General features: G+C 47.0%; 2 protein-coding genes across 3 annotated transcripts in view; both read left to right on the forward strand.

Moving 5' to 3' along the window:
- LOC120935225 (zinc finger protein 850-like) overlaps positions 1–14,119 on the forward strand; it is a gene marked incomplete at its 3' end in the record, with an annotated part of 160,877 nt that overhangs the window by 42,449 nt on the left and 104,309 nt on the right. The gene's annotated exons all lie outside the window — the stretch shown is intronic.
- Positions 955–3,639, forward strand: LOC120935825 (protein ALP1-like). 2 transcript variants are annotated; one of them, XM_040347885.1, is made up of 2 exons: positions 955–1,651; positions 2,676–3,639. In XM_040347885.1, exon 2 carries the CDS (start codon positions 2,798–2,800, stop codon positions 3,551–3,553), a length of 756 nt encoding a protein of 251 aa, XP_040203819.1. In that variant the 5' UTR covers positions 955–1,651; positions 2,676–2,797; the 3' UTR covers positions 3,554–3,639. Both variants share the same exon structure in this region, with proteins under 2 accessions (XP_040203819.1, XP_040203820.1).

The following is a 14,119-nucleotide window of genomic DNA, read 5'->3' on the forward strand; positions in this document are numbered from 1 at the left end:
CTCTGTGTGGGGAATCAACATATAAATTGTCTCCAAACACCACTGCTGCTAGCCACCAATTGTAACGGTCACTACGGTTTACGACCTTCCATCACCCCACGACAGCTTATCGACACTCCAACCAACAGGACCCGATCCATCCCAATTCCCCAGAATCAAGACGAGACACGCAGCTCTGTACTTGTTCCAAAATGAAGAAGACTTTAATGGTTCACTCTCAGCTTTTATACAGTTTTCCAGGCACATGAACAATCAAACTCTCCACCCACACCCTGGGGGGCTTCAATACACCTTCAGATGGCTAATTGCTAAACATTCTAGACATCTCGGCGCCGGGCTATAATTATCATGATCTAATCTCTGCACATTCCTTCATTAACAGAACTCAAACAAAACACCATCACACAATGATCTCTTCTCAATCCACATCCCTAGACAGACGTTCTGTCTCCGCATACAGCTTGGCAAGTTCCATTACACATCTTATATCAATAGAATTCACACAAAGCAGCATCACACAATGAGGTCTTTCAGAAGCAGACTCAATTAGCATGTCACTAGCCAGGGCTAATCATAGAAATGAGTCACTATTGACTGGTTGGGTCACAACCAACAACTTGCAATATCTCAAGATCCTGCAATATGAACTATCAGTGATGTCCCCTGTCCTGTAATTTAGGATATCATTTCTCAGTCACCCTATTGGACATAAGGTGACCCTAGACATAAGACTCCTTGGTGACGCCGGTACAGGAGTACCCCTCATCCTTACAAAGTCTCTGTTTGTCCCGGGTCATTCCGTTACAACCACCTTCCTCCATTCACTTAATAATCAATTCCACTTCTATATCCCGGGGGGGAAGGACATGAAAGATACATATGAACTGTTTTTTTATCATTTATTTATTTTCTTTTTTCATAAATAGTTTTATGGAATGTATAATTATTTGTTTATATAAGATTTATAGATATGCAGCGCTGCACTATTTTCACAGAATGAATATTGTAGTAGGTGTGGTGTGTCACTATAAGGCTTCATTTCCACTGGCGTTTTAAACTTGAGCTGTAAAAAAAGCTAGGTATTCCTGGAAAAATCAGCGTTAAAAACACGATATTTACCGCGTTTTTGCATTAGCGTTTTTTAACGCTAGCGTTAGACAGCGTTTTTTTGAAAAAAAAACATCTCTAGGCTATATACACTCCCAAATTTCCCACAATGCATCAGAAAACATAACAGAGCATGTGTCTGTGCCATTTTGTTTGGAGATAGTGAGAGAGGAGACAGCATATTTCAGTTGTTAGAAATTTTTGGCATCTTGTCTAATTTGAGGAGAAATATGGATCCCGTCCTGCAGAAAGTAGATGAGGCGATCATTCTGATTGCCTTGCGGAGGCGACAGGAGGAGGAGAGAAGCAGGAGACGGCATCAGTATTGGGTGCATCCCATGGTCTCCCATCGGGTGTCAACGGGCTATTTTCACAATCTGTATTCGGAATTGCGTATCTACCCAAACAAATGTATTAATTTCACAAGAATGTCAGTGGCACGATTCGACGACCTGTTGGAGAGGCTCAGACCGAGGCTGACCAGGATGGACACTGCAATGCACAACTCGGTTTCACCGGAGGAACGGCTCTTAGTGACACTCAGGTAAGTGCAAAACACATATGGGTTAGGGTTAGGCGATAGTGTTAGGTGATAGGGTTCTGGGTTAGGGTTCTTGGATAGAGGTTATGGTTCTGGGATAGGGGTTAGGGGCAGGGCTGGTGCAAGGATTTTTGACACCTTAGGCGAAACCTCATTTTGCGCCCCCCTTTGGCTCCACCCCTGACCCCATCCTCTTTTTCCTGCCCATGTATACCCCACCTATTTTTGATTGCTACCATTTTTTTTGGCGGGGGGGGGCAGTCACTGAGCCTGGAGGTGGTGGGGGCATCAGTACGGCGCCCCTGACTATTGTGTGCTCTAGGCTGGCTATATAGAGTGCAACCTCCATCAGTGCAGCTTATCATTGGGAACTCCTCATTATGGGCACAGCAGGTGTACAGACCCCATAACTGAGCATAGGGATGGTGGGAACCCCGCACAATGGGCACAGCGGGTGTCCAAACCTCAGAACTCACCACAGGGATGGTGGGAATCCCTCACAATGGGCACAGCGGGTTTACAGACCCAGGAACTGTGTGTATCCTTATACACGGGATCTGTGGCTCCCCCCCCCCAGCTAGTCAGTGCCCAGGATGAGTGTCAGGAGCTGGGCGGAAGACACTTCAGTTGTAGGCTGCTCTGTGTATTGTGCCTAGGAAGGAGAGGAGCACAGATTGCTCCCATACACTTCTATTGCAGAGCGGCTCCACTAACAATCTGCATTCTCCAGTGACTGACTGAACAGCGCCGTCTCTGCACTCCTCCTCGCACTCGTCTATCCCCCTACTGACACCCGGCTCAGCTCTATACATACACAAGGCTGTGACATCACCACGACGGAGCGCTGTGTATACACAGCAGCCAGAGTTGCGCTATAGGTGGCTGCCTAATCCGCCTAGTTGTAGCACCAGATTGGGTTAGGATTAGGGGTTAGAGTTTAGGGATAGGGTTATTGTATAGGGGTTAGGGTTAGGTTAGATTTAGGACTTATTTTTTTTCAATATGTCCATTTTTTTTTTTATCTTAGGTTCCTTGCTACTGGACAGTTATGCAACATTACACCATTATTTTCTTTTTGGCGTAACAACAGTTTCCAGAGTAGTGAAGGAAACATGTGTGGCAATATGGGAGGAATTGCATAACGTTGTCATGCCAGAGCCCACAGAGGAGATCTGGGAATCTGTTGTTGACACGTTTTGGGAGAAAACACAGTTCCCAAATTGCATTGGTGCCCTTGATGGGAAACACATCAGGGTGAGGAAGCCTCCGCACTCAGGATCATCATATTACAATTACAAAAAATATTTTTCCGTGGTCCTGCTCGCATTATCAGATGCACACCTTAAGTTTCTTTTGGTGGATGTGGGAGCTTATGGCAGCCAAGGTGACGCCCGTATCTTCCGCGAGTCGGCCTTTGGACGCCGTATCCATGCGGGACAACTGAACATCCCAGAAAGCAGGCCTCTACCCTGCACTGAGGAACCCAGTTGGCCTCTAGTTATGGTGGCAGACGAGGCCTTTGGTTTGGCAGAAAACCTCATGAGGCCATACAGCGGCTATGGTCTCAACCGACAGCAAAAAATATACAATTACAGACTCAGCCGTGCACGCTGTGTTGTGGAATGTGCATTCGGGGTGTGCACAGCCAAATGGCGCGTTTTGCTAACAAGCATACATCTTGATGTGGAGAACGCCATTAAAGTTGTTCTGGCTTGCTGTGTTCTCCATAATTACCTTAGGGACAATGACAGCAGCAACATTGATCCGGAGCCCAGTCACCAATCACAGAGGGTGCAATTTATGGACCTACGCTCAACGGCACGGGTCATGACCATTCGCAACCAGTTTGCTGCATTTTTTGAATCCCCAGAAGGAGAGGTGTCATGGCAGAATGATTTTGTGTGAAAGACAAAATTTGAATACACATGGATTCCGATACAGCTAACTTCTATACAGATAGAGATACATTTTGAATAAAGATGTATACAGTATAACTTTCTTGTGTTTTTTGAAAATAAGCATTTGTCTAACAAAAATATCTTTTCATATGTCCATTTTTCCGGCTGACAAGCGTATGCTATCCTTTTTTGAGTCCTTAGCATACGCTTGCCTTAAGGCAGAGGGCAAAGGCCAAGCTTACTCCCGTCTGAAGGCAGAGGGCACAGGAGTCCTTTGCCCTCTGCATCTTGGCAAGCGTATGGTAGCCCATTTTCAGTCCTTTGCCCTCTGCCTTCTGGCGGGTGTATGCTAAGCCTAAAAAGGGCTAGTATACACCCATCTGAAGGCAGAGGGAAAAGGAGTGCTTTTTTTGCATCATAAAAAAAGACAATTGAACAATTTTTTTTACAGGAGAAAGAAATATTTATTAAAAGTAAATAAAATAGATTTTATCCAAGCTGGTGATAAGTGGAGGTGGAGACTTGATCTCCATGGGCATGTGGGGATTTGGGACAGGATATTAATTGGGGCTGGCGCTCATTCCACGATTCTGGTTGGTAGCGGGGTGCAGAGTACGGGGAAGGGAAATGGGAGGAGGTGGCTGGGGTGAAATCATCATATGAATGGGACATTTGAGAATAAGATGGTGTAGGTCGTGTGGGATTGGGAGGAGTGGGATAATAGGGGGATGGTTGCACTGCTGAGGTGCCAGGGGCCGTTGGCGTAGCAAGAGAAAAAGTTGAATTGCATGTTATTGTGGGCCCACCACTTAATTTAGCTGCACGAAATTGATTTGCAATGGAAGACAAGAAACTCATACAAATCTTCTCCTGGTCTCCCCCAATGTCCTCCAGGATAGGATACAGACTGCGACAAAATATTGTGCGTGGATTGTTAGGATCCAGAAATACATCTACACTGCGCCTTTCCTCCCGCACTTGCTGCAGCAGTGTCAGCAACGGGTCATCACAGCCGCCCCTCGGCTGACGTCCACGGCCACGGAGACCACCCCGACCCCTTGTTTCAGTAGCCACCCGACTACCAGGTGCTACATCCGTTGGGAACGAATCCTGAAAAATGAAAAAAAAGTATAATTAACATGTACATGGACAGACAGACAAAGAGATGGAGCTAGATTCAGGTAGAATCGCCTCTTTTTTGTGCAGAAGTAGCGTATGCTGTTTACACTATGCCGCCGCAATTTTTACAGTCAAGTGCTTTATTCACCGAGCACTTACCTGTAAAGTTGTGGCGATGTACCGTCAATGGTCCATCGTAATTCAAATTGGGCGGGTAGGGGGCGTCTATTATTTAAATGACGCGCGATCCCACTCAGAACGTATTGCGCATGCGCCTGCGTTGAAAGTTTTCAAGTGCGCATGCTCCAAATCACGTTGCAAATTGTCACTGAAAGCGACGTGAACGTAACATACGCCCAGCCCCATTCTAAATCGACTTACGCAAACGACGTCTATCCCGACGTCCATACTTTACATTGACTGCGCATCATATAGCAGGGATAACTTTAGGCCAGGTGTAAGCCTAACTAAAATGACGTAAACAGATACGCTGCCCGGGCGCACGTTTGGGAATCGGTGTATACGCTCATTTGCATATTTTCGACGGGAACACCACCTAACGTCATATTAAAATAAGATACGACAGCGTAAGAGACTTACGCAAGTCGGATCTAAGAGAAATCTATGCGAAACAGATTCTATGAATCAGTCGCATAGATAGGAGGGCTCAGACGTAGAGATACGACGGCTTACCTGGAGATAAACCGTCTTATCTCTTTCCTGAATCTAGCCAATAGACAGGCAGATAGGCAGACATAAGCAGTTACCTCATCTAGACATTCAGGTACATCAGCATTTGGTGACTGAGGTGACTGTGGGTTCTCATCTGTGGGACTGTTGGGTTCTGTGTTAGAATTTCCTGCAGCCACAGGGGATACATTTGAGGTTGTGCTGCAGACAATACAAAATGTAAGTAATCAATAGACATATAGAATACCGCCTGAAAAGCAATGTCCATTAGAGCTGCATGATTTTGCTGAATAGGAGAATCACATTTCTTTGGCTTAGAACAGGGGTGTCAAACTGGCGGCCCTCCAGCTGTTGCAAAACTACAAGTCCCATGAGGCATTGCAAGGCTAACAGTTACAAGCATGACTCTCACAGGCAGAGGCATGATGGGACTTGAAGTTTTGGAACAGCTGGAGGGCGGCCAGTTTGACATCCCTGGCTTAGAAGATAGATCACGATTCTCATGGCGTAACATCATTTTTGGCTTTTCATAAAAAAAAATATGAAAGACTGCTGGGCAAAGACAGTGACATAAAATATTGTACATAGTCAAGTATATTTCGAAAAATAATTAAACTTACGGTCTGGTGCTGTTTTGCATGTTTTCGCGTAAGAAAGCGAGTTCTCTGAAGTAAACATGCTGTTTTTTTTTCCGAGCTGGTGCTCCACTTCTGCACGTCTTATCCTCTTCAGTCAGGTCCCTACGGACACGATCATGCAGGGACTTCCATCTCTTTTGTAATTTTTTAACTACATAAAAAAAAAAATGGGTTTTAGATGCAATCTTTATTTACATTAACCACTTGCCACCCAAGGTACATCTCTGTAAAAGGGGTGTGGGGATATCTGACTGACCTTGGACAGGGATTTCCGAATGATGTGCGCGGATATTTGAATGATGGGTACAGCTACAGGCATCATTCAGATACCGTCTTTTAGTGCCCAAATGATCATAGCAGCTGTTCTGCTACTTGCGGCGAGAGGGGATATTACCCCTCCGGGGCTTCGACTGACTTCTACTGACTCACCACTGCGAATTGCCAACCTGTCCCCGTGTGCCGGCACGCAGAAGCGAAAGCATACGCAAGTCCCACCCACATATGAAAATGGTGTTCGGACCACACATGTGAGGTATTGCTGCCAACATTTGTGCAAGATCTAAAAAAATGAAGCGCAATAACTCCATTTCACGAGCATGTGCAATTTGGATGGGTGACATGATAGCTACGTGTGAGATAAGTTACAGTGACCACCATTGTATTCTATAAGGTCTTGGCTAAAAAAAAATTTTTGGGGTTTCTATGTAATTCTATCCCAAAAAAAGATGCTTTTCAGGTAGGTAAAAAAGGTCAGAATTGACAAGGATGGCAAGTGGTTATAAACTTGCATCAAAGTAAAATGAACTTACTGATTTTTTTTCTTTCACTGGCATCTTCAGTGTGTTCCCAGCCGGGGTAAATTGCTGCACATATGCCTTTCCATAAAGTTTTCCTGGGCGTCCTACGGCGGCACACAATGGGTTAAGCTTTCCATCAAACCCCTAAAGGAAGAAAACTTAAACAAGCAGTGAGACAAGTTAAATCAATTAATCAAGCACAGCAAGTCCACCTGTCCTGAAGCTATAAACCTCCCCCAAGAACACACACAGACGTATTTTTTTCTTTCTTCTTACCACAGATGAAGAAGACGTGAGGCAAGTGCTCACACCCGGTGCTTCTGGGTTGCTGAGCTTAGGGGCGGCTGTATACCGGGTGCTATCCTCGGTCCCTCGGCCTGCACCCCCACATCCCCTGGTCCGGCAATGAAGGACGTTGTTTTCCTGAGGAGGCCGCCATGTATTCCCCGCTCAGCGGCTGAATGGATACCGGGGATGTTTGCGCTCCATAGGCCGGAAGTCGCCGCAGAGGACCGCGCAGACCTATGACGCACTTCCGGGAGTTCCGGAATTCGCGTCTAGGACCGGAGGAAATGGTAAGCGCCGATGGCGAATTAAGTACTCGTTTTTGGATAGCGATTGCTGACCGTCAGCTTGCATGAATATGGTGTACAGTATAGGCGGCTGGGGTCCGGAGATCCCAGTGCTCTGCCGCGTCACTTCCGGTCCGGGTCCCTGGCTTATTTCTGACCGGCGGGATCTGCAAATGGCTGCACTCAGCCAAGGCAGCAGATCCCTTGGCCGGTCAGAGGTAGGAGGCATGGTCCTTATTTTTTTACTTATTTTATACTTAAAATCTGCAGCAGCATGTTATTTAAGTGGCAACTTATGCAACACATGTGAACAACGCATCTTGTTTGAATCAATCTGATAATGCTAGTTCTTTCCTGTCATGGTTTAAGGGAGAAATGTGTAACACATTCAAAGAAATTAAAGACTCTCTGGTGCCCAAAAAGGAAGTACCAGAGATATATCCCCTGCTGCATCTAACTCCTCATCTGGGGAACGTAGTGCCTCCTCATCCAATCCGGAAGTTGTTTTTGATGATTTGGATGACCACTTGTACTTGTTACCCAAAGATAAGATTCCCAAGTTACTGTCTGCGGTAATGAATACTATAGAATCTTCCAAAGATGTATCGGCTAGACTAAAGAAGGATCAGCTATATTATTTTCCTCAGATCCCAGATATGAGATTCCCTTCTCATCCCATTCTGAGTGACTGGTTCAAAAAGGTCTGGGCCAATCCTGACAGAAAATCTGATGCGGGGGCCCGCTTTAAATCCTCTTATAGGCTGGAATTTTCATCTGAGTGGGAAAATCCACCTAAGCTGGATCTGGCGGCTGCCCGGATGGTTAAAAAGTCTCTGTTTCCCTCAGAAGAATCCTCCAGATTGTCCAACCCTTTAGAGCGCAAGGCAGATAGCTTGGCTAAAAAGAATTACCTAGCGGCGGCTTCCACCTCAAAAATTGCGGCTTCCTCAGTTCCGGTAACCAGAGCCCTAAGGATCTGGCTGAGGAAGGGGTGTCTTGAGACTCTTTGTTGAAAGGAGTTGACATGATGAAGTCGGCCGCAGAGTTTTTATGTGATGCTCCTGTGGATGTTCTAAAATTTTCGTCCAGATCCCTCGCCTTGTCCAAGGCGACCAGGAGGGCGCTTTGGATAAGGGAATGGTCGGGTGACATATGATCAAAGTCAGTTTTGTTAACATGCCTTTCCATCCTTCATCCATGTTTGGCCCTCATCTGAAAGATTTTCTCAAATCTTACAATGAGGAGAAAGATGCTGCCATTCCCTTAGAGAGGAAAAGGTCGAGTAAGCCGGTTTACGGGAGTTCCAGATACTCCCCAAAAAGGAACTATTCCTTTCGGGGCAGAAGGTCCTACTATAAAAAAAGGCAAGATTCAGCGACAGCCAAGAAGCAGCCTTTCAATAAGCCCAAAGAAGCCTGACACCATCAGCGCCTCTCCTCCAGTGGGAGGCAGGCTGAGGTTTTTTTTTTCTCAGATCTGGCAAAAGACGTTGTCGGACTCCTGGGTAACGGACATCGTCTCAAGAGGGTACTCTCTAGAGCTGGGGTCTTTTCCACCACAGAGGTTCATGCTCAACAAGCCCTCCAATCCAGTAGTTCTAGAGTTGGTGGAAGATTTCATAAGAAAGCACGCTCTAGAAAAGGTTCCAGATCAAGAAAGATTCCAAGGTCTCTACTCCCCAATATTTCCAGTACCCTAAGCCTCAGGAGGAGGGAGGCTAGTAATAGACCTGTCTTACCTAAATCAGTTTTTGTCAAATGCAAATGCAGAATGGAATCAATTCGGTCTGCCATTGCGAACATAGAAGAAGGAGACTTCCTAGCGTCAGTCGACCTTCAGGACGCATACCTGCACGTCCCTATTCTCAGGGCACACAGGAAATATCTACGGGTCGTTCTCCTCTTCAATCTCCAGATTCTCCATTTTCAGTTCACATGCCTGCCATTTGGCATTACCTCGGCACCTCGAGTTTTTACGAAAGTGGTGGTGGTCCTGACTGCAGCCCTGCGGCTACAGGGGATATGTGTGACACCCTATCTAGACGACTGGCTAGTCAGAGCTCCCTCAGAGGCCATGTTGAAACAACATCTTCACAAGACTCTACAAATGCTGGACGCCCACGGTTTCATAGTAAACGTAAAAAAGTCTTCTCTGAACCCTACTCCAGTCATTCCCTACCTCGGGTTCACAATAGACACCCTTCAAATGAAGTTGTTCCTTTCAGATCAGAGGGCTACCAATCTTCAACAGGCGGTACAAGATCTCTTGCAAATCGATCACTGCTCAGTGAGGAAGGCAATGAGAGTACTGGGAATGATGACATCATCCTTGGAAGCTGTTCCTTGGGCCAGGGCTCATTTCAGAGTGCTACAGGACTGCATTTTGACCCAATGGGACAAGAGCCCAGACTCTTTGCAGAGAACTATCAACATTTCTCTGGCAGTGAAGCAGGATCTCCGTTGGTGGATGCACCCACAACATTTCCTGCAGGGCAGATCCCTCAAGGCTCCGTCTCAGACGGTCCTCACCTCGGATGCCTCAGGCTTAGCCTGGGGTGCCCATGTGGAGGATCATTGGGTACAAGAAGCCTGGTCGCAAAGGGAGCTTCTAATGTCTTCGAACTTGAAAGAGCTCACGGCAATCAGGAAAGCGCTCGTCCATTTCAAATCCAAAGTTCTCCACAAGCCGGTTCAGGTACAATCAGACAACTTAGCTGCAGTATTCTACCTGAACAAACAGGGGGGAACACAAAGCCCTTCCATGCAGAAGGAGTGTGCCTGCATCATGCTCTGGGCGGAGGAAAACCTCCTTTCTCTAACGGCCATCCACATCAGAGGAGTGGACAATGTGAGAGCGGATTGGCTCAGCAGGAATCCGATCGGCCCGGGAGACTGGGAGCTGAACCCTCTGGTCTTCAGGAAGATCACCTCCAGGTGGGGTCTGCCAGATTTGGATGCGATGGCCAACTCTCAGAACAGGAAGTTTCCCCAGTTCTGCTCCCTATCCAGAGTGGGGAATCCGCTAGCGATAGACGCTCTGTCGATAAGCTGGAGGAAGTTTTTCGTCTATATCTTTCCCCCGATTCCACTGATCCCGAAAGTGCTGCAGAAAATTCGGGACGAGGAGGTGAGAGCAATAGCAATCCTGCCATTTTGGCCCAGGGGGCATGGTTCCCGCTAGCCTTGAATATGGCAAAGGATCAGGTCTGGAAGTTACGCATCCAGAAGGACCTTCTTCTCCAATCGGAGATGCTCCACCCAGACCTCGAGAAACTCCAGCTGGCGGCATGGAATTTGAACTCAAAGCCTTGACGGCTCAAGGCCTATCTCAGGAGGTTATTGCTACCCTTCTAGCCTCTAGGAAGCCTGCTACCTTAAAAGTCTACAGTAGAGTGTGGACCCTCTACTCGGCCTGGTGCACCAGGAATTCATCTTCTCCTGAGCAAGTGGCATCTCTCTTGCAGTTCTTACAAGAGGGCTTCCAAAAGGGTCTGAAGCCGAACACTCTGAGGGTCCAGTTGACCGCCATTAACTCCTGCCTGAACGGAATATTTTCAAAAACACCTCTCGTCAGCAGGTTTTTCAGAGCAATTATTAAATTACGACCATCCTTCCATAAGCCATTACCAGCTTGGAGCTTACCTTTAGTGCTAAAAAGGCTAACATCACCTCCCTTCGAGCCTCTGGAGAGTTCATCCTTAAGGTTCCTCACTTTCAAATGTATCTTTCTGGTAACAATTACATCCGCCAGAAGAATAAGTGAGCTTCAGGCCCTCTCATCCAAAGAACCCTATCTCAGGTTTCTATCGGATGCAGTTATTCTAAGGACTATGCCGGGTTTCCTTCCCAAAGTCTCCACGTCCACGAATATTAATCAGGAAATTGTGTTGCCTGTGTTTGAAGATGTTTCTGAGGATGACCTACACCTCTTGGACGTAAAAAGAACCATCTCTACCTACTTACAGAGAACCTCGGGGTTCAGACAGTCCGAGGCACTGTTCCTACAGTTCCAAGGGCCAAACAAGGGGAAAAAGCGAGTAAGTCATCGCTAGCAAGATGGATAAGGGATACCATCAAGCACTGTTATTTTCTAGAAGACAAAGCATCCCCTCTTCTCTTAAGAGCTCACTCCACAAGGTCTACAGCTACGTCCTGGGCTGAGAGGTATCATGTTCCAATGGACCAGATCTGTAAGGCAGCTACGTGGGCTTCACCGAACACGTTCATAAAACACTACAGAATCGATGTAGTTTCGTCCGAGGGATCGGCCTTTGGCTCGAGAGTGCTTCAAGGTGCCATAAACCATTGATGTCCCTCCCTTTCTTTCTTGCACTGCTTTGCAAATCCCATTGTGTGCCGCCGTAGGACGCCCAGGAATAGGAAAATGTATTCTTACCTGAAATTTTCTTTTCCTGTAGTCCGTAGGCGGCACAGGTTTTCCCTCCCATTAAAATTACTCTATTGCTGCATAAGATACGTCTGTGTGTGTTCTTGGGGGAGGTTTATAGCTTCAGGACAGGTGGACTTGCTGTGCTTGATTAATTGATTAATTGATTTAACTTGTCTCACTGCTTGTTTAAGTTTTCTTCCTTTAGGGGTTAGATGGAAAGCTTAACCCATTGTGTGCCGCCTACGGACTACAGGAAAAGAAAATTTCAGGTAAGAATACATTTTCCTAATATTTCTCACATGATCCCCATGCAGAGCATGGGACACATCCCACAATTCTTGGTGAGCCTGAACAGCTGCTATCAGGGCAGCCTGGGACACAGCATTCACATTTGACATCTTGTCTCTGCTCTCTCTCTCTTCACAAGCACACGGCTTTGCAAAGCATTCCTGGGTAAAATTGAAATGTCCAGACAGGAATTCCCTGTGTTTACAGAGGCTACAGTGACCAATGAGATTTTTGATGAAATCCCTGGAGCTCAAAAGCGCTGCGGTGCGCGTTTGTGCGCGTTTTTACAGCTGTGTTTTAGGAGCTTCAGAACGCCCTGGTCCTGCGTTTTTTTTACAGCTCAAAAACGCCTAGGCCATTTGCAGCTCAAAAACGCCTATGTGGGCATGATGCCATAGAATAACATGGACAGGCGTTTTTAAGCTGTAAAAAACGCTCAGAAACGTGGCTGTAAAAACGCCAGTGGAAATGAGGCATAAGTGTACAGCAGCTGTGGGGACACTCATAGGATTATTTTTGTTGTTTTTTTTCTCACGTCATTATAGGAGTAATTTATTAGTATTGTGGCGCTGATTGTTTTTCTCACAATAAGCATGCATATGTACTTGGTCTGGGCCCCTCAGTACTTGGTTACGGCCCCTCAATGCGGTGTGGCATGGAAGAGATCAGCCTGTGGCACTGCTGAGGTATGATGGAAGACCAGGATTCTTCAATAGCGGCCTTCAGCTCTTCTGCATTGTTGGGTCTCATGTCTCTCATCTTTCTCTTGGCAATGCCCCATAGATTCTCTATCATAGATTCTCTATGGGGTTCAGGTCAGGCGAGTTTGCTGGCCAATCAAGCACAGTAATCCCACAGTCATGTGACCAGGTTTTGGTGCTTTTGGCAGTGTGGGGGAGGTGCCAAGTCCTGCTGGAAAATAAAGTCGGCATCCCCATAGAGCTCGTCTGCGGAAGGAAGCATGAAGTGCTCCAAAATCTCCTGGTAGACGGCTGCGGTGACTTAATGAAGCACAGAGGATCAACACCAGCAGATGACACGGTGCCCCGAATCATCACAGACTGGAAACTTCACACTGGACTTCAAGCATCTTGCAGTGTGTGCCTCTTCATTCTTCCTCCAGACTCCGGCTCCTTGGTTTCCTCCATTCTTCCTTCCAGACTCTGGCTCCTTGGTTTCCTCCAGACTCTGGCTCCTTGGTTTCCTCCATACTCCGGCTCCTTGGTTTCCTCCAGTCTTCCTCCATACTCCGGCTCCTTGGTTTCCTCCATACTCCGGCTCCTTGGTTTCCTCCATTCTTCCTCCAGACTCTGGCTCCTTGGTTTCCTCCATTCTTCCTCCAGACTCTGGCTCCTTGGTTTCCTCCAGTCTTCCTCCATACTCCGGCTCCTTGGTTTCCTCCATTCTTCCTCCAGACTCTGGCTCCTTGGTTTCCTCCTGTCTTCCTCCATACTCCGGCTCCTTGGTTTCCTCCATTCTTCCTCCATACTCCGGCTCCTTGGTTTCCTCCATTCTTCCTCCATACTCCGGCTCCTTGGTTTCCTCCATTCTTCCTCCAGACTCCGGCTCCTTGGTTTCCTCCATTCTTCCTCCATACTCCGGCACCTTGGTTTCCTCCATTCTTCCTCCATACTCCGGCTCCTTGGTTTCCTCCATACTCCGGCTCCTTGGTTTCCTCCATTCTTCCTCCAGACTCCGGCTCCTTGGTTTCCAAATGAGATACAGAATTTACTCTCATCAGAAAAGAGGACTTTGGACCCCTGAGCACCAGACCAGGTGTGTTTTTCTTTAGCCCAGGTAAGACTCTTCTGATGTTTGTTGGTCAGGGGTGGGCTGACAAAGGGAATACGACATTTGAAGCCCATGTCCAGGACCCGTCTGTGTGTGGTGCCTCTTGATGCTCTGACTCCAGCCTCAGTCCACTCCTTGTGAAGGTCCAACACTTCTGAATGGCCTTTTCCTGACAATCCTCTCCAGGCTGCGCTCATCCCTGCTGCTTGTGCACCTTTTTCTTCCACACTTTTCTCTTCCACAGAACTTTCTATTAATTTGCTTTGATACAGCACTTTGGGGACATCCA

The sequence above is a fragment of the Rana temporaria genome, chromosome 4, assembly GCF_905171775.1.
Source record: "Rana temporaria chromosome 4, aRanTem1.1, whole genome shotgun sequence".
Classification (NCBI taxonomy): Eukaryota; Metazoa; Chordata; class Amphibia; order Anura; family Ranidae; genus Rana; species Rana temporaria.